Here is a 25,808-nt window from a genome sequence, read left to right as displayed (position 1 = left end):
TCCTGCTTTTCCCTGGACTGACCTAGCAGCCTATCCAACTTTTAATGTCAATAGCCCGTCCTAAATCCCAAGGTCCAAGACCATAATCACCCTCTTGTTGTCCCACTGGAAAAGTCACTTGTCATTGTTTCTCCTATTGAAGGCACTGCTGTAAGAAATGCTTATAGCAGGGAAAACCTGGAGGGTAGAATGAGAAGGTACAAGCCCCAGCTATACTTCCTACAACTGCCTGAATGGCTTTGTTCCAATGGCATATCTACCCTCTCTGAGCCTCAATCTCCCCATTGTAAAGTGGAAAAACACCAGCTCCCTAACAGGGTTATTACAAGTGTTGAGACAATGCACAGTAAGTGCTTTTCTAAGGACCTGGCCAGAGGAATTTAAGAAGATATACCACCCATATACTCTCTCAATAAAATCAAAGTAATATGGAGTTCGAAGACCTGGATTCAAATCCAGTTCTGGGTTCAAACCCTAGTTCTGCCAATTGTTTAACGAAGAAGACAAGTTCCTGAGATTCACTTTTCTTAACTGCACAATGTCTTTCCCAGGCTCCTGATGGTTGGGTGAAGATCAATGAAGAAGGTATATGTGTGTGTGCCCTATAGGCTGTAGACTTCTCAGCTATAAAATGAAGTTAATCATATTCAGAAGCTTGAATTAGACATCACATGTGAAAGTACTTAGCTGGGTGCCTGATATGTAGATAGTCCTCAATAAAAGTTATTTCTTAATTGTTAGAATGTCATTACATTAATAATTACTAGAGCACAAATAGTGATGGTTGTTTATAGTCTCGCCACCCACTAAAATTAGATAAATTTCTATTTCAGGAGGGACAATTTCAAACTGATAGTGTTTCTCTCACGGTTCTCCTGCCAGCAAAGGAAGGAGTCTAAAGAGGGTACCCTTTTCTCCCCCAAAAACCACGTGACAGGTAAAGATCAGCTGCCAGATAAGATTAACACGGAAAGAGAAAACTCATTCTAGCCCAGCAAATTTCAAACCTCAACTTCACGTGTCTCTCCTGTTTATTGTTCTAACTTTTCAACTTAAAATATTTACTGCCCTACCCCACCAGGCTTACAACCAAACTTAGAGAGTACCTCTGCTGCCAGGTTCACCAGATTGATTTTTACACTACGCAAAATCAATCCTGGATGTGCAATTTCTCCAGTGGCTCAGCCTCAGAGAGAATGCTTCTTTGGCAGGTTTCATGATCACCAAGAGCAGGAGGGAGCAGGTTGAGCACAGATGCAGTTTTCTGGAAACCAAGGTTAGAGAGGTAGGGGGATGTGGGAGGAGAGCCAACCAAAGAAAGGTATTAGTTGAACCTCCTCATCCCAACAGTGGAACATTTTGGGGTCCAGCAAATCCTGAGCCCAAATAGAATAGCACAGGGGTTGCACTCAGAAAGTCTAAGTGGTTGGGTTAATAAGGCTTTCAGGATTTCTCATGCCATGTCTGTGGTGTGCAGGCTTCTCCAAGCATCAATTATATGAGCATAAAACTCTCTGGAATAGAGAAAGGGCACTGAGTTCACCAAGCTTGCTGGGATCTGATGGATCTCATCTGCCTCCTCCAGGTCCTCCAAGTCCTCACTACCTTGCTCCTCAGCCACTCTCCAGTGCTTCCTAAACTCCTTCTAACTTTGCTTAATTGAACAGCCTCTGTTTATTAACTCTTTTGTCAAAAAGTAGAAAAAAAAATGCAACCTCACGTACCTCATTTATTACAATTGCTGAAGGTTAGTTTCCACTAACAAAGCCATGCATCCTATTTTACACAAAATTTATTTCTCCCTGAAAGATAGGAGAGCTAACTACTTGCTGGGGGAGCAATGCTGAGGCTCCGAGTGTACTTTCTCAGGGAACATTCTTTAAGTGACTAAGTCAGTTTCTTAACCTATAGCTTTGGGCTGTTGCCCAGGAAATGGTCTTTGTTGTGATGACCAAGGCAACAGGATCCCTACACAGTTTCAACTTACAGCACACCAGGCACTGTCTTAAGCATGTTACATGCTTCAATTACTCCTCTCAAGAACCCCAGGAGATAGGGCTTATTACTATTTTCCCATTCAACAGATGAGGGGTCAGAAGCAAAGAGAGTTATGGAGTTTGCTCAAGGTTACAGGGCAGCAGAGTTGAGACTCAAACCCAGGCAGTCTGGTGTCCTTGTTCTTAGCCAATAATTTCTTTCCTTGCCCTTCTTCCATGTCTTCTTACCCTCCTCTCCCCTCCCCATCCCTTTTCTCTCTTACATCCCCGCTCCTTCCTATTGTTGGATCTCTTCCTTAGGTTCACATCTGGTTTTAAGCTCATATATGCCATGCTCTGACCAGCAATTTCATAGGTTCCCCAACATGTCCTAGCCCCTCAGTTCCCTACACTGCTTAAGCCCACTTCCCATTATTTAACTGGAAAGACCTTCTCAAAGAGGACCAGTGACTGGTCCTTCTTCTTGTTTAATTTAGTGCTTTCTCTGTTCCCTTCCTTCTTCACTGCCTAAGACTATCTGTCACCTTCTTCTTGAAATGCCCTATTTTCTACTGTAACATTACAATTCAGCAGATTTCTTCCCCCTCATGTAGTTATCAATGTATCCATCCATCATCCATCCATCCACCCACCCATCATCCATCCTTCTATCTAGCCAGTTCATTTAACAATAATCTGAGTTCAGACCCTCTGTGACCTTGGACAAGTGGCTTTATTTCCCTATTCTTCTATTATTTCATTTGTACAGTAGGAATATTAAAAGCATAGCATATAGGATTGCTGTTAGGTTTAAACAAGCAACAGATGTAAAGAAACCCAGTGCGTGCTCGCTCGCTCTCTATTTATATTAGTTCCATTGCTTATTTTCTTCCATTCAATACGCTTTAAAATGTTGGAATCATTTCTGGTGTTTTTCTCTTTCTTCCCCATCATCTCATTCATGATCAGGCCTCTAAAAGTGGCTCTTTCTTTTCCATACTCCCAATGACTCAAACAAGCTTTCAGGCTGGACTTCTTGCCTTGGGTTTTTCCTGATTCAATCCATCTTCCACACTGCTCCCCAGATTAATGTTTCTGAAATACCATTTTCCATTATGTTATTCCCTTCTTTAAAACCTTCACTGGGTCTCCACCACCTATTTTTTAGAAGTTTTTTCTTCTTGCACTTTTTCAAGTTTCTTGTATTTTTCATTATAAATGTAATGCAAGTATATCAATGGAGCTGCGTAAACCAGAGGGAAAAAACAACTCTGAATCCCGCGGCATGAACAAAATTGCAGTTAGGATTTTGATAAATTCCTTTCAGATTGCACCCCTCTTTTTCTATATTTAGAGGCTTGTTTTGCTTTGTAGGAATCCTTCTGTACACACAATCTCCTGTTTAGTATTCATTTCTCATTCATATGATTTTTCCATGCCATTATCATCTTTATAACCATCCTCTTTAATGGTTATGTAATATTCTATTGAGCTGCCTAACCAGTTTTCATTTTCTGGAAATCTAGCCTATTTGCAGAGCATTTAGGAGAGTCAGGCGTGTGGCAACTACTTCGTAAGTGTTGGCTATTATTACTATTTCACATACAAGGCATAAAACATATACAGTATGCATATATCATTTAATAAATGCATTTGTGTACATCTTTTCCTGTATTTACCTCTGTTTAACTTCTCAGACGTATATTACTGCCCCAAAGTGCATGACTATTTCTATGCCTTTGGATACCGTATCAGTCCATTTTCATACTGCTATGAAGAAATACCCAAGACTGGGTAACTTATAAAGAAAAAGGTTTAATGGACTCAACAGTTCCACTCGGCTGAGGAGACCTCACAATCACAGTGGAAGGTGAAGGAGGAACAAAGGCATGTCTTACATGGCAGCAGGCAAGAGAGTATGCAGGGGAACTACCCTTTATGAAACCATCAGATCTTGTGAGACTTACTCTCACGAGAACGGCACAGGGAAAACCCACCCCCAAGATTCAGTTATCTCCCACAGGGTCTTTTCCATGACACATGGGGACTACGGGAGCTATAATTCAAGATGAGATTTGGGCAGGGACAAAGACAAACCGCATCAGATACTAACCACAGTAGACACTGACAGCTCACCACCCAACCCCAAGATCCTGTCTCTTCTGGCTTTTCCATCACAGGGCTGGCTCAACTTCCAACTGCAAATACCTACACCTCTTTACTGACTACTTTCTCTGAGGCTGGAGTAGTCCAGGAGTCTCAAAATCAATGCCAGCTAGGGCAGCTTTGAATCAATGCCCACCAGATTTGTGGCATAAAGTCTGGAGCTCCCATGACCCTCAGGTGGGATGGCTCAGAAGCAGATATTCCACACTGACTCCCAAAGGTTCCCAGGGGACTTAAGCTCCAGACACCCACAGCAGTACCTGGCTGAGTAACAGACCCTTCGTGTGTTTCCCTTTCCTTCCTTGCCTCACTTTACCACTCCTCTACACTTCCCCTTGGACCAGCTCCCAAGTGAATTTGTTGCCCTCAAATCCTCCTCACAGAACCTGCTTTTGAGGAAACTCAAACTGAGACTGTGACACTGACAGCCAAGTTGCTCACAACCATGATCTGTTAAGTCTTGTCTGTTCATTTCCTTGTCTACATAAACACATCCAACGTCTATCTTCTGAGGCCATATTCTTTGCTGGATCAAGTGTTTACAAGGTTCTCTGGAATCCCCATCCCAGTCATATCATTGCCTACATTTCATAGATCTGGTAACTGAGGCACGGGGGTTAAGCAGCTTGCCCATGGCCACACAGCCCTACAGTGACAGAGCTGGGCTTCAAACTGTAACCTTCCCTGGAGACCTGGGCTCTTGACTGTCATGGTGTACTGCAAGGCACTGCCCCACAGCAATAGTAAAATCCTTTGGCTAAAATAATACTGATGCTATTAATAACTGTCATCGTTGTAGCTCTGATTCAATTTCACATTGCCTTCACATTCATAGTCACCCATAAACAGCCTCCTCCTTACCCCCTGAACGTGCTTTGAGTATTTCTGCTTCAGATCTGGACTCATGCTTCCCTTGAGCTTAGACCATCATCCTTCCTGTCTCTGGCTTAATTGTAATCCTCCCTTTATCATCTTGATCATTGCTTTCTCCTTCCTTTGCCCATGCCTGCTACTGGCATACCTAACTCTTTCTCTGACTCAGTTTTCTCATCTGTAGATGGAGATGATGATAAGATGCACCTCACAGAGTTGAATGAAAGCATCTATCACAATCCACACTGCATGGAAGACAGGTAAGAAATGGCTTCTATCCATATTACAACCTTGGCCTCCTGTGACCTCTCCTCCCATCACTTCCCATTTCTTTGCCCCACTTTTCACAGACCATGCAGCACCAGTAAATTAAAAGTCATGTACTTAGGCCGGGCACGGTGGCTCATGCCTGTAATCCTAGCACTTTGGGAGGTTGAGATGAGCAGATCACTTGAGGTCAGGAGTTCAAAATCAGCCTGGCCAACATGGTCAAACCCCATCTCTACTAAAAATCAAAAAAAATAGCGGGGTGTGGTGGCGGGCACCTGTAATCCTGGCTTCTTGGGAGGCTGAGGCACGAGAATTGCTTGAACTCTGCAGGTGGAGGTTGCAGTGAGCCAAGATCGTGCCACCACTGCACTCCAGCCTGGGTGAAAGAGCGAGACTCTGTCTAAAAAAAAATATATATATATATATATATATATATATAAAAAATATATATAAATATATTTTTATAATATATAATAAATTTTAAAAATATATATGTTTTTAAATATATATATTTTTAAAATTTTTTTTTATATATATATAAATGTGCTTAAAGCACCAGAAAAATTATTCAAAGCTTGCAAACAAGGCCCAAATAGTTGGTGGCACTTCCTTTGGTTATCAGTCAGGGACCACCTGAAGTTGTCTAGGAGTGTTCATCTTAGTTCATCTCATTGTTTGCTCTTGAAGATCCCAGACAACGTGAAGTCACCGCTTAAATGGTCAACATTTGTCCAGTTGAGATGCAAATACTTTTTGTCTAGTAGAACAGAAACATTAACCAGTTTTTATCTAACTCAGCAATCTCATCTTCACACTTCTTTGCTAAATTCCTCACGAATACCTTAGCTTCTTAAACGCCCTTTGAAATAATCATGGCATCTTACTGATTTCTTCATAAATTAATGAGTTAAAGTGTGTATTTACCCAAGAGTCTTGGTTTTACCTTTTGAAAAATTATGCATGAATACTGGCTTGCTGTATCTTTTCACAGACCCAGCTTCAGATTCTAGCCTCCTAGTAATAATGCATAAGGTAAGCATAAAAATCCCTGTGTGTGCTGGGTGAGTATGCAGCTACGCATTTGGATCAGGGTTTTTCACCTCAGCACTACTGTATTTGGGTCAGGATAACTTTTTGTGGTGGGAGCTGCACTGTTCATTGTAGGATATTGAACAGCATCTCTGAGCTCTGCCCACTAGATGCCCACTCCCCTCCCCAGGTTGTGACAAACAAGCATGTCTGTAGATATTGCAAACTGTCCCCTGAGGGTTACAACCCCCCTTGCCCCAACAGTTGACAGCCAACAGTTTAGACTACACTTTATAAACAAGCAACATGGACAGATGTCAGAAGGATCAGCAAATATTCATAGTGACACTCAAAGAATTATTCTGGATGGAGTTGAAAACCCAATGGAATGTGCAAATACAGATTTCTGAGCCTGCCCCCAGAGATGCTCATTCTGTAGGTTCAGAGGGCAGGATTTGCAGTCCTAACAGGCTCCCAGTTGGTCCTGGAGCTGGGTGAAGGGTCCCATTGAAGCCCGTACTCTGAGATCTGGCATCCTAGCACCTTGTTTTCGGAAGTGTGTCCTGTGAATTAGTGCCCGAGACCCACTATGTACAAGAGTTTCCTTATCCTCAGGGGTTTGGGAAGAGCCCTCTGAAACTGAAACACACACTGCAATCTCAGAGACTTTCATTTGGGAAAAAACAAAACTCACTTCTCTCAGTTACTCCAGAGTTTTCCAAAATATTAGTTTATACAACTAATTTTTTGATTCAACTAATTTGTTTTCCCCAGAACCCATATTAACCTCCTATGGAACCAGTATCTCTTCAGGACACATTTTGCAAAATGCTGTGCTGAAAAACTGACCAGGGAGGACTGAATCAGACACTCTCGTGGCTTTGCGTTGATCTCCTGTTGCTACCTGGGAAGGCTTTAAGAATCAGAGGGAGCCCAGCAGACTTCTGTCACCCGGGAGCTGGCTACCTGGGAGCCCAGGTCTCAGCCAGAGCCAGTTCAAGTACTGACTTCTGCCCCAGCCCAAAGCTTGGTTGCTTCTACAGACTGGAGACCTATGAAGACACGTACAGCCCCTCAGCTTTGCCTCCATAAAGCATCCCCTTCCAGCACCACAAACCAGTTCTCTGGGGACCAGGTCTAGGCTGCTTTCCTTGGTTCACTGTGCACAGCTAATGGCTTTGTCACTCAGCGTTTTAAACATGACAAAGGATAGAAATCATCAACCCATAAGTGAGGGCAGAGAGTACATTCCATGGTTAGGGGACCTGAGAATCAAAGGAACTCCATAGGGGGGTGATGGAGGGCACTGAGGGAGACACAGAAGGCAGGGGTGGGAGCAGTTCAGGGGGCCTTGATTTGCAGAGTGATGAGCACTGGATGTAAGAAGTGAGAGCTCCTTTCCCAGCCTTAGACCTTAGATTGACTTCTCATTACTAGGCTATTGAATTCTTCAGCCGCACCAGCCAAGGGATGCCAAACATTCATGTTAATTTGGGTAAATCCTAAATCCTTCCAGCAATCTGCTATCAACTTGAGTACAATGACAATTAGCATATCAATTAGATTTCTCTCCTCTCTCTCTCTCTGCCCCCACCCCACCTCCATGCCACTCCCATCCTAAACCACTTACTACTTTTAAAAGTCAGCCAAGCCTGTAATGTCAGCTACTCCTGGAGGATCACTTGAAGCCAGGAGTTCAAGACCAGCATGGGCAACATAGCAAGACCCTGTCTTTAAAAAAAAATTTCTTTTTTTAATTAACTGGGCCTGGTGGTCCATGCCTGTAGTCCCACTTAGCTATTTTGAGAACTGAGGCAAGGGTGTTGACTGAACTCAGGTGGTTGAGGCTGCAGTTAGCTATGGTTGCACCACTATACTCCAGCCTGGGCAAGAGAGAAAGACACTGTCTCCAAAGAAAAGTCAATAACACTAACACATCTCCTTTTCTTCAGTCTCTGAGAGCTTTGCAGCCAGAACTCTACACCAGGGTGGGTTACTATGGGAATAATAACCAGTGAGACAAAAGATGGTTCTTAATTCACTTTACAAATCAGCAGAACAAAAGGGAAGAACCATTGCTTTATTTCCAATAGGCCAAGGTGACCTCCAACTCCAAATAACACAGGTTGCTTTTAATGAATGAAACACATGTAGGAACCAGTATAGCCAGAAAGAATTAGACTCAGACATCCTGGGTCTTAATCCTGGCACTACCACTTGCCAGTCCCAAGTTTCTCAACATCTTTCTGCCTCCGCTTTCTGATCTCAGTAGGCTGGACAATGGGGATCTTTTGAGGAGTCGCTGTGTTAATATAAGTAAAGCAAGTAGAATGTCACCAGCAGCAGGTGGTGAACAACTGTAAGACAGGTTGTGTGTGCTCATGAACAAACAGGAGCCCTGAGGATGACCTGCCCAAGGTTTGCTTGTTTTTCTGTTCAATACCAGTTTTACTGAGACATATTTAGCATACTATAAAGCTCACCCGGTTAAGATATATGATTCCCTGGTTTTAGGTATATTTACAGAGAGTTACGTAATCACCAACACTATCTAGCTCTAGAGCATGTTCATCTTCCCCAAAGCAATTCTATACCCATTAGTGGTGACTCCCCATTTCCTCCTGCCCCAGCCCTAGACAGCTTCTAATCTGCTTTGTGTCTCTATGGATTTCAGTTTTCTGGACAGTTTGTTCCATTTCATGGAATCATACAACATGTGGCCTTGTGTGTCTGGAACTGTCTTGAGTTTGAATCTCAGCCCTAGAGTCCTAAAGCTTTATTAGGTTCTTTCACTAAGTTGTCCTGAAGTTTCCCCATCTATGAAGTGGGATTAAAACTATAGTAGATATCCTACAGAGTCATTATGAGGATTAAATGTGCTGATTTATACATCTAAAGTACTCACACCAGGCCTGGTTCAAAATCAGCGCCACACTGATACCAGCTACTATTACTGCCACTGCTACTATTATTATTCCTCAGTTCCCCCGTCCCAAAGCATCTGACTGGTAGTGGGAATCCACAGATAAATGGAACAAACAGAGAGAAGAGGTCTTGCCTTACTTAATGCACAGTCTGATGGAGACCGTACGATTAGGAATCTGGCTTAAATGAATACAGTGAAGTCTCATCATATGCACATTTAACTAATGGAAAGCCAGCTCTTCCACCAAAAAGAGAGAGAAAAAGAACAATGTAAATACTGCAATTAAATGCTATAAAATTATATCTTGCATATATTCTTTATTATGCTATGTACATTACTGCATGCATTATACATTGTTCCCTATTGATTACAATATGGGGATGCATACACTAAACCATGCCCACTGCACACTTTAATGGGTAACTTAAAAGATTTCAAGGTTAATGACAACTGTGTTTGCCTTAAACCCTGACCTTATAGTCTAACCTCTGAGTTAAATGCAACTCTATTGTGTGTCAACAACAATAGCAATTCAGAATGTTTCCAGACGAATTAAATCAGCCAACAAGCTGTCCACTGAGTTAGGTGTTAGGCTGCAATGGGTCCCGACTCATCAACACCCATTTGCCAAGCACCTTTTTTTTTTTTTTTTGCCCTCCATGAGCTGTTAGCTTCATTTCAAAAATAAACCACATAGGGGTGTCATAAGGAGTTGGTGAATGGAAGAACTGGGTTTGGGAAGTAGATGGAAATAATCTCTCACCCTCCAGCCAACAGGGAAGGCAAGTGCCATGACCTCTCCCTGTCGCTGTCGACACCCTTGCCTGCTTTCTCATTCTTCCTGGCACTCATCACCCTCCTGCAGACATCACATACCTAGCTGTTCATTTTTTTATTGTCTCTCCCCCAGCCATTACATAAGCTCACAAGGGCAGGGGCTTGGCCTGTCTTACTCATTTCTGTATTTCCAGTGCCTAGAAAAGTGTTGAGCAGTCAGTCAGTGCTGAGTAATATTTGTTGATAAATGACTTAATGCGTGAATGAGGGTAACTGTTTAGACAGCCTCCACTTTTCTCCCATCTCCTGTCCCTAAAACATCCATAGTTCATTCCTTTGACCCCAACTGGCTTATTTACTCAATGTTGAAAAGTATTGAGAATGTATCACATGTCAAAGATGAGGCCCTAAGGTAGCATTCTAGGGCTTTGGCATACTGGTACCATCTAGTGGGAAAGAGAATATCTGCAGGTGGGTGCTTAACCAAATTCAGAAGGTTTTAAAAACTACCGCTACTATAACTCTTTCTGTTACCCATTAGCTCTACTGAGGAAGTTTCCATTAATGCATAATGGTGGCAAGAGAAATCTCGTATATTCACGCCCTACCCAGGGCATATACGGACAGTCCAACAACTTGCCATACGTTTCCATTTTTCCTGCTATGATGCTTCCCAAGTCATGGCTGCTCCCCACGACAGCAAAGACTCAACAGGGAAGCACAGATAAGTTAATGATGGCAGGGGTCACTCCTGCCCAGCAGAAGATAAGGGCAGGTGAATACACCCCCAGCCAACTATTCTGCAGAGGGGTCATTGTGAAATGAGCTTTACACAGTGCTTTTGTAGAGACCCAGCAGCAATGAGTCAGTTTCCCATGACTGTGACCAGCTCAATGACACATTCACTGTTGGCTTGCTGGCTTTCCTTCTTCTTGGTCTCACTCTCCCAACTCGCTCACTTATGGGCCTTGAGATCATTTCCCAACTTAGCCCCCTGAACCCAATTCTGTGTCTCTATTTCTTTAGAGGAATTCAATCCAAGAGAGTGTTTAACCCCGAGATACTTGTGGGTAGCAAGAGTGCCTTAAAAATTGTAGTCCAGATAATTATTACAAAGCTAAATTATTCCTATGTTAGAGCTAGTCTGAGAATTATGTTCCATAGTTGAATACCAACATCTTTACCTTGATACAAGTTAATGTGAATAATCTCATGATACGTGACCCTAAAGAAGTACTATGATTTTCATGGCAACTAAGGCCAAAGAGAATGCCTGGTCCCCTTTGCTGGCCTCTGCCCTATCCCTGTCTAAACAAGCTTGACCAGATGGTAAGGGAGCTACTGGTTTAGATTAGTGGTTGGCAAACAGCAGCCTGAGGGCCAAATCTAGCTCTGCTTGTGTTTGTAAATAACATTTTATTGCCCTGCCCATTCGTTTACATATTGACTGTGGCTGCTTTAATGCTACACTGATAGAATTGAATAGTTGCAAGAGAAACCAGCTAGATATCTCATTACAGAAAAAGGATACCTACCCTGGTTTATATCATTGGTTGCCATGTTTATAAATTCCCAACAGTAAAATGTGAACACAAACAAAAAGTAGAGAGTTGACAAAAGTTGACCAACAACACTTTATCAGTAAGGACAAAAACGCCATCTAGGTATTACTAACTTCATTTCACAAATGGTAGCACATTTCATCTCTACACCATAGAAAGGCCATTCCATCAGAACAAAGAATCCTCTATCCCAAGAGAGGGTGGTGGACAAGCTCAGAACAACTCTGTCTATCACTCTATCCCATTTGAATATTTTTCTACAGCACTATCACTACGCAAAACTACCGTATTTATTTATTTTTCTTGTTGATTGTCTTTCTCCGCTATGAGAACACAAACTCCAAGGAGGGAAGGCAATCTTGTCTTTCTTAATCACTGCTGCCTCCCCCAATGCTGAGAACTGTGCTTGAGATATTGTCTTCCCTCAGTAAATATTTGTTAAATGAATGAGTTAACCAAATAGGGAATGCACAGATAGGCACGGCCACCGAGTGGCGGGACGGTGCACAGCGTGGTGAGGACCCTGTCAAAGGAGAGAGTGTTTGTCCACCAGAACGGGCTTGGAGGGCAAAGGCCATGCTCTTGCTGCTCTGTGGCCAGTATGGAAAACGGAGCTGGGTACATAATAAGCACTCAATACGTGTTTGCTGAATCAATGGCAACCCTCACTAAAGCACTTAAAAGGAAAAAAACACTGGTCTGGTAAGACAAAAATAAACTTCAAGTTAGATTCAATCCAATTGCCACACCATATAGATCCATGTGTCTCTACATAGCTACAGGCTGTATATTTCTTGTTTTCTTTTTGTTTGGGGAAAACATTACAAAAAGTAACTTGCAGAAAGCACTGACTTAGGCAACAGGGTTTCTTAGCACCCCTAGGGAAGAATGCCATCCAGCTGCAGGACACAGCAGCAGGCAGAATTTACCTGCATGGTTGAAGTTGCAGGTGAGCCATGCCCAGGCATCTGTGGGCCATTCTCACTGGGATGTTCTTGCTGGGGAAACCATGCAGTGCAGGTGGGTTTTTTGGCCCTGGTCAAAAGCAAGGACCCGGAGACAAAGAACACAAACGACCCTGGGCTAACCCAGTTCTGAAGGTTGCAATCAGGAGCCCAGACAGGAAGCCCAGGGCCCAGATCCACTTTGAGAGACCAGGAACTCAAATGAGAGGTCATCCCAGGCAGCTACCTTGACTTTAAGGGAGCTGGAGATCAAAATAGACAAAGGAAAAAATTTTTATATAATGAGGGGAGTGGGAAAGGAAACTTTTATATACTAGTGCAACATAGAGGAAAATAAATATGTACAGGAATAAAGATGTATGGGTACAAACCATGGTCCCAGTTCTCAGTGACTGTGTGGCCTTGAGCAAATGACTCCACCACTCAGAACTTCTCATCATATATAAAATTGGGAATAAGAGTCGCCTCTAAAGGTTGCAGGAAGGATTCCAGATAACATGGGTAACTAGTGCATAGCAGCTACAGTAAATTGTGGTTACATGGAGGGACTTTAAAAAAGTACTCATGGCACTGGTGCACACATTTGTGCATACACACACACACACACACATACTGCCCTAATAGAGCCTCCTGGGAACAGCTGATGGGCACATACATTAAGAAGATGAGATCCCAATTTTTTTAGCAAAGACTTGGAATCAACCCAAATGTCCATCAGTGACAGACTGGATTAAGAAAATGTGGCATATATACACCATGGAATACTATGCAGCCATAAAAAACGATGAGTTCATGTCCTTTGTAGGGACATGGATGCAGCTGGAAACCATCATTCTCAGGAAACTATTGCAAGAACAGAAAACCAAATACCGCATGTTCTCATTCATAGGTGGGAACTGAACAATGAGATCACTTGGACACAGGAAGGGGAACATCACACACCGGGTCCTATTGTGGGGAGGGGGGAGGGGGGAGGGATAGCATTAGGAGATATACCTAATGTAAATGACAAGTTAATGGGTGCAGCACACCGACATGGCACATGTATACATATGTAACAAACCTGTACATTGTGCACATGTACCCTAGAACTTAAAGTATAATAATAAAAAAAAAGGAAGATGAGATCCCACCAGATCAAATGATTTTATGAGGCATGAATCCCCAGGGGAACAATCTTGGGGGACCTACTAATATGGGAATTGGCAAATCCTCCCTGGGGAGCAAACTTTTTTTTTTTTTTTAATGTCCATGCATTATAAAATACACAGTCATTTCCCCCATTAAGTTAGTCACATCCTGAAAGCCAAGGCCCCATGACACCTTTAGACCATAAACTTCCTTGGGGAACAGGTTGAAAAGTAATACAACCAACATTTCTTAAGCATAGGATGGCATCATTAGCATACACTTATTTAATTCTCACAAAAATCCTGCAGGGCAAGCACAGATTTTCCTTTTTAGTTGTTTTAATACAGGGGAAAACAGACAAGGAGGGAAATGAAGTCACTTATCTGAGGCAACACAGTGTGTAAATGGCTGGGTAGGGATTCAAGCTCACTTCCAAAGGGCTAGGAGGTCTCCCTAATGCCCCTAAGCAGTCCAAGGCACCAGCAGCTCTGGGTCCAGGCAGCCCCTGGCTCTAACTCTGCTCCAGCGCATTTCCTGGAGAGGGCCCAGATTGCCGTGCTCACCTCTGGGTTCCCAGATTTGCAGCATTCTTCATACTTGGTAGGTATTCACATTTAAGGGAAGAAGGAAGAAAAAAAGACGGCAGAAAGAGGGAGGCAAGGCAGATGAAAGGAACCAAAGGAGGGCACAGCAGCCTCTCCTCCCTTTAGTCTATTTCAGCCTCTACTGTTTCCTATTGTAACAATTACCACATTTGTAATTATTTCAACTACTTACTTGTTTTTATCTGCTGCTCCCACAAGACTATAAGCTCCATGAGACACGGATTCAGTTCATCTTGTTTACCTCTGAATTCCCTAAATGCTCAATAAATACTTGCTAAGTGAAGACATGGGCCCCAGGTGGACTCGCCCACACACAGACCCAGGTGCAAATCCCAGCTCACCACTTGTTACTCTGTGATCTTGGGCCAGTTCCTTAAACTCACCAGTTTCTTTATCTGTTAAAAGGGCACAGTAACTATACAGACCTCACCTTCTGAGGATAAAGTACCTAGGAAAGTGCCTGGCATACAGCACTCACTAAGTATCTTTGTTGAGGAAAGCAGGAAGAAAAGAAGGGAAAGACAGCAGGAAAACAAGATAGACACGTTGAGAATCAATACTGCCACAGAACGCAATAATCTTTCTTACTGCAAAAATATGCAGAACTGCAAGGAGCAGAGGTACACCCTCTGTTTCTCACACACCAAACTTCATTCAGTGGCTGAGTCAAACTCACTAAGTGTTTTTACAGGGCCCAGTTAGACAGCTGTAGAATCCTGGCCAAAGGACCTGTTTCCTTATAAGTGAGAATGATTTAGATAACCTGCATGCATCTTTGCAGCAAATTAGACTTCCCTGCATTCTAACATCTTTTTACTCACTTGAACCTCCAAGAAACCTGGTCCATTTTACAGATGAAAACATTGAAGCTGCTTGCTGAAGATCACACCATGAGTGAGGGGGTGAGCTAGAAACAGGATCCAGGTCCATGGTGTGCTGGAGCCAGTTAGTATCAGGTTGCAAGAGCCCATTGTTAAATTTTTAGGAAACCCTCAGGTTAGTAGATTCAAATTGCCCATGATGGGAGTATTTACACCACAGAAATTGGCAAGAGCTACAAATTACTTGGTTGTATCTTGGTTTGGGTTTTGCTTTTTGGTTTGGGTATTTCTTTAGAGTGGCCCCATTGTTAAACATTTACCAATATACCACTGCCTGGCACCCAGTTGAATATTCTCCTACTATACCAAAAACATAAGTCACCAAGGCTACACCCAACATGCTGAAAGAGGCTCATTAGCATTCACAAAGTGATTGCTGAGGGTAGGAGATAATTATTTGCTTCATGTAAGAATTATTTCCATTGCTGCTGATGGAATGTTCAAGAAACGATTAAAGGGCTTGGCAATGTTTCTCTTAAATATCTTGTGCATGAAAAGTCTCAGAGATTGGTTAATTATAGGGGCTGCACCTCGGTCACTTTATTCAAGGGCATTTCCGGGCCCCCACAGTGGCCATCCCAGATGCAAGCATGGACTGGATCTGCTGGCAATACTGTAATGCAGGTCTTAGGTGCCTCTCCCAGGAACGTTCTGCAGCCTGGATTCCACTCCCATGTAGAGAAGCCCTCAGACCGACCCTGTTTACAATGTCTAACACCTGGTCTCCTTGTTTGACTCTTCCTGCCAATTGGAAGAGTCAGAACTCAAGCTGGCATCCTTAACCTCTCCCCGGCCCTGCCATCTCCATACCCAGCCACCATCAAGGCCTGTCAAGTTATCCGCCTATATGTCTCTTGGATTATCTGAATAGGATTTAGTCCATTCTCGCACTGCTATAAAGAACTGCCTGGGACTGGGTAATTTATAAAGACAAGAGGTTCAATTGGCTGGCAATGCTGCATGCTGTAGAGAAAGTATGGCTGTAAAGGCCTCAGGAAACTTACAACCATGTCAGAAGGGGAAGGAGAAGGAGGCACATCTTCACACAGCAAGCAAGAGAGAGAGGGGGCACAAAGGGGGAAGTGCTATACACTTTCAAACAACTAGGTCTTGTGAGAATTCACTCACTATCACGACAACAGCAAGGGGAAATCCGCCCTCATGATCACCTAATCACCTCCCACTGTGCTTCACCTCCAACATTAGGGATTACAATTTGACATGAGATTTTGCTGGGGACATAGACCCAAACCATATCAGTCTACTTCGCTCATCTGCCCCATCTCTGTACCATCATTCCTGAATCCAGCGTCCCATGATCTCAGCCCTAGACCAGACTTTCCTTTCCATTCTTACCCAGCTCCAACCCATTTGCTACTTATAGCCAGAATGCAAATCTGATCATGTCACTCTGTACCTTTCCCTCATTACCCTCAATGGCTGCCACTTGCTCTGAGAAAAACACCAATATCCTTGCAGTGGTTGACAAGGCCCCATCGACTCTGGCACCTCCCAGCCACACTTCACACCACTGCCTTGGCTGTGTGGTGTTTCCCCTAAATAGAGACTTTACCCAGACTGTGTCTTCTTCCTGGAATGCCTTTCCCCACCCACGCCCTCTATTGTGTCTTTGTCTGGAAGCCCTACTGCTCCTCCAGATTTGGGCTCAAGCATCAGGTTGTCAAGGAAGTCGCCCAGATCCTTCATCTGCCTCTGATGTCTTTCTTGTATTCATTCATTCATTTGTTCATTCATGTTTGCTGAGTATCTACTATGTGCTAGGCACTGTTCTAAGCCCTGAGAGTATAGAAGTGAACAAATCAAGCCACAATGTGTGCCACAACGGAGCTTATAGTCTAGTGGAGGAGAAAGACAAAGAACACCTAGGCAAAATATTTAGGACGGCATGACCTCACACAGCTGGGCTTCCTTCCCTCATCGCGATTGTCTCCATCTTCAATTATTCATTAATTGCTATTGATCCTTCCTGCCAGGCTGTGAGCCCCGAGCAGAGACTCAGTCTGCCTTATTAGCAGCTGTATCCTGAACACACAAGTGGTGCTTGGAACATAGTAGGTCCTCCACAGAGATCATAGGTATTTACTGGAGCCATTTGGTCTCAGGTGAATCTCCCTGAACTCAAGTTGCTTGAGTGCTTGGGGCCTGGGAGGAAAAGTCCCTAATGGCTGAACTTCTCAGGCCCCCCCTTATATGAGAAGACTCCCAGAAGCCTCTTTGGCTGTAACTTTAAGTTAGATAAAGAGTCAGGAAACTTTTTCTCTAAGGGACTAAATAGTAAATATTTTCAGCTTCGGGGGCCAGACAGTCTCAACTCTGTTGTTATAGCACAAAGGCAGCCATAAACAATTATATAAATGAATAGGTGTGGCTATCATCCAATAAAACTATTTATAAAACCAGGCTGCAGGCAGAAATTGGCTCACGGGCCATAATTTGCAACCCCTTAGTTAGATGATCCCAAATGCCCAACGGCTGATGGCATTTGAGGAGGGATACTCCGCTCAGTCTGAGTCAGCCTCGGTTCTGCTGGCAGTGTCCAGCAACTTTCCACAGGGCCTACATCAATCAGTCCACAGGGAGACAGCCACAGAAGCTCAAGCTTCAGGTGTCTGCAGCCAGCACCTTCTTCCTGCAGCACACAACACAGGAATGCGGTTCCCTAACACCTTGGGGGAAAGAGACATTGGCCTGAAGACCCCGTAAGGCAAGGATGGCGGCTGCCACATTCCTTCCTTCCATTCCCCAGGCTCCTCCAGAGGCTGAGCTCATTTCCGGGCCCTGCCCAGGCATGTGGCAGGGCTGTTGATGGCTGAGCAGCTGCTGCCCTCCGCCCCAGCCCAGCCTGCGTTCAGCTAGGAGACACAGGGTCTTTGTGCCTCTGCAGCAGATCGGGTGACGCTCATTGGTGTCTTTGAAATGAGACATGACATGTCAAAACGTGCCTATTGCTAATGTTAATTTTTGAGAATTTGACTTCTGTTGGCAACTGGCAGAGGAAAAACAATCACTTTTTTTAATATGAGTATATGGAGTTATATTTACCCTGATCTTTGGGGTCTGGAGCTATGGAAAACAAGAATCATCTGAGGCTCACCTGCTGGTATGGGATGAGGCAGACAGATTAGTCTGGTATTTACAGAGCCAGAGAGCATTAATTGTAGCATTAACACTGTGTGTAGAACAGTTGTGGGTGTTAACTGTCAAAACAGATATAAAAACATCACACAAGCTCCAGGACGGTGCTAGGTGTGACAGTGTCCTATGCATAAGAGTACTCGGCCAGGCGCAGTGGCTCACGCCTGTTTATCCCAGCACTTGGGGAGGTGAGGCGGGTGGATCACGAGATCAGGAGTTCAAGGCCAGCCTGGCCAAGATGGTGAAACCCCATCTCTACTAAAACTACAAAAATTAGCTGGGCCTGGTGGCGGTCAACTGTAATCCCAGCTACTCGGGAGGCTGAGGCACAGAATTGCTTAAACCCTGGAGGTGGAGGTTGCAGTGAGCCGAGATCGCGTCACTGCACTCTGACTTGGGTGACAGAGTGAGTCTCTGTCTCAAAAAAAGTACTCTAGGTGACAAAGCTGCAGATGCAACTTTGTCCTGAAGTTACAGAGGTGCTGAATACTAGGACGGTGTTCCCAGAGGCCCTGGCAAGTCTAAGTACAGTAAGTTATTGTGATGTTCTGGTTATGTCTACACCGTGGGGGAGCAACACTCCTGGAATGACGATGTCCAGGTGTCACTGTTCTCCAAGGACAGCGATGCTCTTGGTACAACACTACATAGAGCAGGGGTCCCCAACCCCCAGGCCATTACCAGTCCATGGCCTGTTAGAAACCAGGCCACACAGCAGGAGGTGAGTGGCCCGTGAGCAAGCAAAAGCTTCATCTGTATTTATAATGTCTTCCTAGCACTCGCATTACCGCCTGAGCTCCGCCTCCTGTCAGATCAGCCGTGGCACTGGATTTTCATAGGAGTTAGAACCCTATGTGAACAGTGCATGGCTGGGATCTAGGTCACATTCTCCTTATGAGAATCTAATGCCTGATGATCGGTTACTGTCTCCCATCACCCCCAGATAGGACCATCTAGTGGCAGAAAAACAAGCTCAGGGCTCCCAGTGATTCTACATTATAGTGAGCTGTATAATTATTTCATTATATATTACAATGTAACAACATAGAAATTAAATGCATAATAAATGTGATGTGCTTGAATCATCCCAAAACCATCCCCTGACTTCCAGTCCGTGGAAAAACTATCTTCCACGAAACCAGTCCCTGGTGCCAAAATGGTTGGGGACTGCTGACAGAGAGGGTATGAGGGCCTCTATGTGATCCCAGGGTTTCAGAGTCCCTTGGCTGCCGATGCATGATGACATTTTGTACCAACACACTGGTGTGCCAGGGCTGGTACTGACTCAGAGCTGCAGTGTGTCACTTCTCTGCATAACTCTTACATCTGAAGCAATGATCTGGGTGCTGTGTCTCTCTGGGTGCCGTGTCTCTCTGGGTGCTGTGTCACTCTGGGTGCTGTGTCTCTCTGGGTGCTATGTCACTCTGGGTGTCCGTCCAGCAGTGCTGCCAGTAACGTGCTCAGGAAGGGGCAGTCTCCTTGGTCATGCTGTTCCAAAGCACACATCCATGGAATTCAATCACAGGGAATGAGAAAAGGCTGCTCCCTGCCTTTTCAAATAGTCCATCACTGAGAAATTAACTGCATCAATTTGATCAAACCTCAACATTTGTGAAAGCAGAGGTTCCAAACTCAAAAAGCCCTAGAGGCAAGCAGGCAAAATTAGTGAGCACAGAAGGCTAGGTAGTAGAGAGTGGTGGGGATTGTGGCAAGCTACCAAGGCACGTCCTGCCTAAACAGGGCAGTAGTGACTCAGCCCTGTCAAGTATGGCCATGTGGAAGTGTGGATCTAGGGCTGTCTGACCTGACTTTTTCAGAAATACTAGAAACCTGGATTTCTTTTTTATTAATGTACAATTTTCAAAACATTTGCGCCAAACAAAGTGCATCCACCGCCAAATTTAGTCTGTGGCTGCTACTTGGCAACCTCTGCCCAGAAGCCAGAGTTGCAGGGTTGGGAGAGATGAGTTTCATTACCACCAAGTAGATGTCTCGAGGTTCAACCTGCTAAGCCAGAGGGTGACCCATTTACCTCCACAGACCCTGGCTCAGTCGGCACTTCAAGTTAGAAATGTCCTTTCTTCTCCTCTCCTGCCTTCCCCGAAGCTGCCTCTCTCAGCAGAGAAAGATGACTTTCCGCCCTAACTCTAGAATAAGGCCACTGCTGAGTGCCTACTGCAGAAGCAAGAGATCCTACAGCCCAACCATTGTCTGTGCAGCCTGTTCATACCTCGGGAGCCAGGCCTGGGATCCCAGGTGGCTGCAGAAGAAGCAGGCTGTGGGGAATTATATTGGCAACATCCTTCAGGAGGGTCAGATTCTCATAGGTGCATGGGCACCTGGTCGACAGCTAAATAGAAACAATGCCGAAACCACTGGTCACTTGGTTTGATTCTGTCCAGCTGATTATTGAAATTGGATGACAGGTGGATATTTCCCTCTCCTTTTCAATGGGTGTTGGAAAGTGAGTGGACCAAGCTCAGGAGGCATGCTTCTGGGTGGTTATGTAAGGGGGAAGGCTATCTCCTTCCACAGGCAGAACTGTTCCTGCCTTTTGGCTGCCTAAAGAATAAAATCAAGTCCAACCAAAGTCAAATGCCAGGAAATTTCAAAACTTCCTCACATTCCATATTGCATTGTCTACAAAGGTCTTTGAAATTCTCCCTGCTCCAATACTCACAGGGGATACAGAGTTGAAGAATGAATTAGAACAGAACCAGCTACAATAGGGGAAAAGAAAGAAAGCAAAAAGAAAACTAGTGAGAAAGCAAGAAAGCAAAAGAAAGAAAGAAAGAAAGCAAGAAAGAGAGAGACAGAGAAAGCAAGAAAGCAAGAAGAAAGCTAGCCAGAAAGCGAAAGCAAGCAAGCAAGCGAGAGATACAGAAAGAAAGAAAGACAGTGAAAAATGGCAGGATTTCTCATTTGGAGATGCTTGTGGCAGATAATGTGTAATAAGGAGAATAGTTTTGTTTTGATGGAGTTGCTACGTTGAAGTTCTTTAAAATGAGCTGTAGATTCAGAATTTTGTAATGCTGTGGATGGAGCCCTCTTCTGGAGAAATTTTTCAACAGGTATTACAAGATCAAAATGCACAGAGATGTACACACTCGCTCAGATGCGCACACAGAAACACTGTTGGCTACTTAGATGATATGATTGTCACTCAGGTGTAAATTAAATCCATAGTTTGTCCTTTTCCTTACCTTCCACTAAATATAAATTAACTAGACTCCCCGAGCAATTGTATTTTTGGAAGGAAATAAGGATGTTTTCAAGAACCTAGCTATACTTTACTCTAAACATTGAACTTCAGATTGAGGCTCAACTTACACATCCAAGTGCTGATACTTTTAGATAATGCCGTTATCGGGTATGTTGGTTTGTTGGGCAATTTCACTATAACACATAGAGGATACTTCTGGAAGGAAATAGATTTTACTTAATGGAAAACCCAAGGGCTAAAGATAGAAAAGGGGAGAAGGGAGGGAGGCAGAGTAGGAGCGATCAGCTAAGATGACTGTTGGGGCTTTTAGTATAGACTGTGGAATTACACAAATTCCAGATTACATACTCAGCTTTGCAGTTTATTAAACCTGTTTTGGGACTTGCTAAAAAAAATATTCAGACAGGTGAACTCTATCACTGACTCCTTTTACTACATATTCCGTTTCCCTAGTGCTCTGGAAATCTTACAGGCTGTCATGTATCAACCCTAGGGGGGCAGGGGACAGCACTCTCTTCAACCCTGTGTCTTTTTCCTCATCCAAAAGGTTCTGCAAATAAACAGTGCTCTTAAAACATAACACACAAATTTGCAGGAGCACTACAAGACACTGATTCTCATTGAAAATCCTGAAAATCAAGATTCTGACCCCAAGAGAGAACTCCCCACTTTATAGCGAAATCTCAGAATTCCATGGAACATTTTTAGTCACTCCCAAGTGACTGTCCTCCAAGCCTGAACCTTTAGTCACTCCCAAGTGACTGTCCTCCAAGCCTGAACCACTCCCTAAATTCCTAATTCTTGGGGGATTACTCATTCATTGTTAGAACTCTTGGTTAGTTGTAAGTGCTACCCAAATAGGGAGGGGAATCACATTTACCACAGAATTTTTTTGCTCATTTCTTTCTTGATTTGTTTCGTACTCATTACTTATCATAGGCAAATTCCAGAGGCCACTTCTGGGACAGACTTCCCCAAAACACCCCAGGGGATAGGAGAGGTGAGTGTTCAACGGTGCCAGCTTCCAGTCATTGATGCTTAGAATTCCTCACCTCCTACCAAAATGCCTAAAACAACAAGCAAGCCAGTAGGCTTACAGAGATTGATGGCTTCCAAAGCCAGACCCAATGCTTTACAACTGTGGTGGAAAAAAACATACAGGCTTGCCTGAACACCACCAGGGCCGAGTGACTAATTTGCTTTATTACATTGTTTTTTCCTTCTGTTTTCTCTCTGCCTCAGGAAAGTTTTGTTTTTACTTGTCGACTCAAAGCCTTCAAGACTTTCCCCACTTTTTTCTATGGCACACAGAGCTCTGCAGTGGAACTTCTTGCCGGTTAACTGGATTGCATCAAAATGATTTTTCTGTGAGGTACTATTGCTACCGGGATATCCATTACTATCCTAATGTGGACATTTGCTCTGATATGCATAACAATTGAAAATAGAAATAAGCCTCTCAGGGCAATCATTTCAATTCACAGCAAAATCTCTGCTTCCTTCGTCTAAATAAATAGAGTGAGCCTTCAGAACCCACCTGTGCCAGCCTGGCCCTGGGTGAGGAGACCCACCAGTTCATTTGCAAAAAGAACCATGCACAGAGCCCTTAGTGCATAAAAATCGATCTTGGGGCCCTGTCACATGGTCTGTCTTGCTGTAAAGGCGGCATAACTTTGGGCAAGCCCTGGAATCTGAACTGAGGTTGAAACCTGCCAAGAAAAAAAGAGGACTGTGAAGTCCTGGACAACGCAATGGTAAGTGCTCTCAGACACCCACAGCTCCCAGAGTGGCATGCATTGCATAGGACATCCTGTTGAATGCAATCCTATCCACTCAGCAGTCCTAGGAAGGCAGCAGATTATTTTACAATGGAGAACTTGGAAGCTCAAAGAGGTTAAACAACTTGCCCAGGGTGGTACCACTAGCAGATGGCAGGAAGGATCTGTCTCAATCCTTTCTGTCTGAGGCATGCTCCAAACCGCCTTGCTAAACTGGGGTATATGTACACACATACAGCCTTAGGAATCTTTAGATTACAGGACATCTGGAAAACTGGTTCACAGCCAGGCTTGGGATCCATGGCAAGACTCAAGATTGTAGAGACCCCAAGATAATCAACCAGCAAAGCCTGGTAGAAAAGGAGCTATAACTGGGCAGTCCTCAATGGGGACTGTATATCCAAGAAAGAAACAACTCAGGAGCATGGGAGCGGGCTCAGCAGCCAGGCACTTGAATCTCCCCTGGTACTATCACCCATCACTGCATTTCTGAGACGTTAGCCCATTTCCAAAGTCTAACCCCAACATTGCTCTAGCAGTGTCTCCCCTTAGAAGGCTGCTCCTGTCTCCCCATCCCAGACAGTCCCTACCTGGGACCCCAACTCCCTTCCCCTCCCTCTCACCCGCAAACTCACACCTGAGGCTCTACCCCAGCCAGGAACTCAACACTTATTCCTAGCACCCTGAGGCACTCCCTGTCTCTTTCCCTCCTCTCTGCCCGGCCCTGCCCTGCCCTGGCTCCTATCCACCCACTTGAAGGCTGCCAGCTCACTCCAAGTCCCAAAGCCTGCCAGAGAAGCGATGGGGGACTGGATCGGGTGCTCTCCGAAACCACAGGCCCCCGAGCAGGGCTGGGCGTGCCCCCCACAGCCGCCAGCACCCCAGGCCTGGCCTCGGAGCGCTGCTTTCCTGCACTCAAACTTCCCGAAATCTCTGAGATGCAGAGGTGATTGCAGGCTGACCGCGTCTCCCTCGCCCCCTCTCCTGGTTGGCGGGCCCTTCCCTCGCGCCGCAGCGCTCGGAGGGTTAACAGGCAGCTGCAGCCCGGGTGGGCAAGGCTTGAACTTTTCTCTGCGCTCCGCTCCCGCCCAGGGAAGGCAGCAGAGGCGGCAGCCCGGGATCAGGCCGGAGCTCCAGCTGGCTGGACAATAGGGGTGCGGGGGGCTGGGGCCTGCGCCCTGGCGGGGGACGCGCTCCGGCCCTTTCGGGCCCGGGTCTGTGAGCAAAAGGACCCCGATGCGGGTGCGGCCGGCGCCGGCGCCTTTGAGCGACAGCGGCAGCCGGGCTGCGGCTCTCTGCTGCCCCGAGGCGCCTTCCAGCGCGCAGCCGGGCTGTGCCAGGGGGCCCGGGCGCCCCGGGAAGTCGGTGGTGCCTGCTCGGCCTCTCCAGCCCCGCAGCCCGCAATCCGGACTCGAGCAGCGCTTCCGCCGCTGGGCGCTGGGCTGGGTTGGAAACCGCGGCTCGTTGGAGTCGCCTCCAACTGAGTCTTTCTCCAATGCACGGAGCCTCCGGAGGAGGGAACCAAAGTTACCCCACTTGATGTGGGCGAGAATGTCGCCCCTGCTAGCAAAAAAGGACCGGGAGCTCTCTCCTCCTCCCGTGAACAAACCTCCACACACACACACACACACACACACACACACACACACACACACACACGCCAGAGTGGAAGCCTGTGTGTGAGGGGGTGCCTAGGATCTCTGGGCTCGGAATGACCTCCCTACCGAGCCCTGATCTGTCTTCGCCGCCGCGACCGGAGGCCCCGACCCCCCGAAAGCCCCCTCACCCTGCCCGTGCCGGGCGATCTGAATGCGGAAACGGGGCGCGGAGCGCGCCCGGCAGCCCCTCTTCCCTACCTGGGACAGGAGAACGCACAGAACGAGCGGAGTTCTCGGCTGCATTTTGTCCGACTAGAAGCGCCCGGCGGCGTTTTCATTCATGCACGCGGCTGCACTGAGCATATTTTCCGTGGGAGCCAGGCTTTGAGGAGAGGCTCTGCCTCGCCAGCCAGCCAACTTCCCAAATAGATCAGCAGCAGCATCACGAAAGCATTGGGTAGAGGCTGATGACCAGGACCAATGGCTTTACAAGACGGATTCCTTCATAACGCTCCCTCGTTTTGCATGGCAGATACGGGGTGAGCACCTCGCGAGGAGCGAGCCCCGCGGAGGTGGCAGCCCATTTGCTTCTTTGGACTGTTGGGGCTCAGCCTCACAAATCACGCTGGGCAATGCCAGCTGATTCCACTTTTCCAGTGAATGGAATTGCACGGGGGACTGGCGGCCACTTCCAGCCTAGTGCAAAAAGATTCTCTTTATTAAAATGTTAATAAGATCTACTCTATTTCCAATAAATCAAATAAAATGACCCCAGCAGTTCCAGCCCTTTCTATGCCTGGCAAGCCTTGGCAGTGGATTTTTTTTTTCTTTTTTCCTTTTTTACCCCCATTGTGGCCCAAGTCATGATGGTGTTTGGTGTTTTCCTGCCATC

General features: G+C 45.4%; 1 protein-coding gene across 2 annotated transcripts in view; it reads right to left on the bottom strand.

Moving 5' to 3' along the window:
* The window catches only part of CDH13 (cadherin 13), a 1,164,779-nt gene extending 1,139,440 nt beyond the window's left edge, over nucleotides 1–25,339 (bottom strand). The window contains exons 1-2 of one of the 2 annotated variants that reach the window (XM_005592649.4): nucleotides 25,175–25,339; nucleotides 12,509–12,614 (exon numbers count right to left, since the gene is read on the bottom strand). In XM_005592649.4, coding sequence (XP_005592706.3) covers nucleotides 12,509–12,614; nucleotides 25,175–25,254 — 186 coding nt within the window. In that variant the 5' untranslated portion in view covers nucleotides 25,255–25,339. The remainder of the gene's footprint in view (nucleotides 1–12,508; nucleotides 12,615–25,174) is intronic. The other variant, XM_005592650.4, reaches the window with a different exon arrangement.
* Nucleotides 25,340–25,808: the final 469 nt, after the last annotated feature.

The sequence above is a fragment of the Macaca fascicularis genome, chromosome 20 (genome assembly GCF_037993035.2).
Source record: "Macaca fascicularis isolate 582-1 chromosome 20, T2T-MFA8v1.1".
In the NCBI taxonomy this organism is placed as follows: Eukaryota; Metazoa; Chordata; class Mammalia; order Primates; family Cercopithecidae; genus Macaca; species Macaca fascicularis.
The sequence above is the reverse complement of the archived record's forward strand: the minus strand, read 5'-3'. Positions and strand labels throughout refer to the sequence as shown.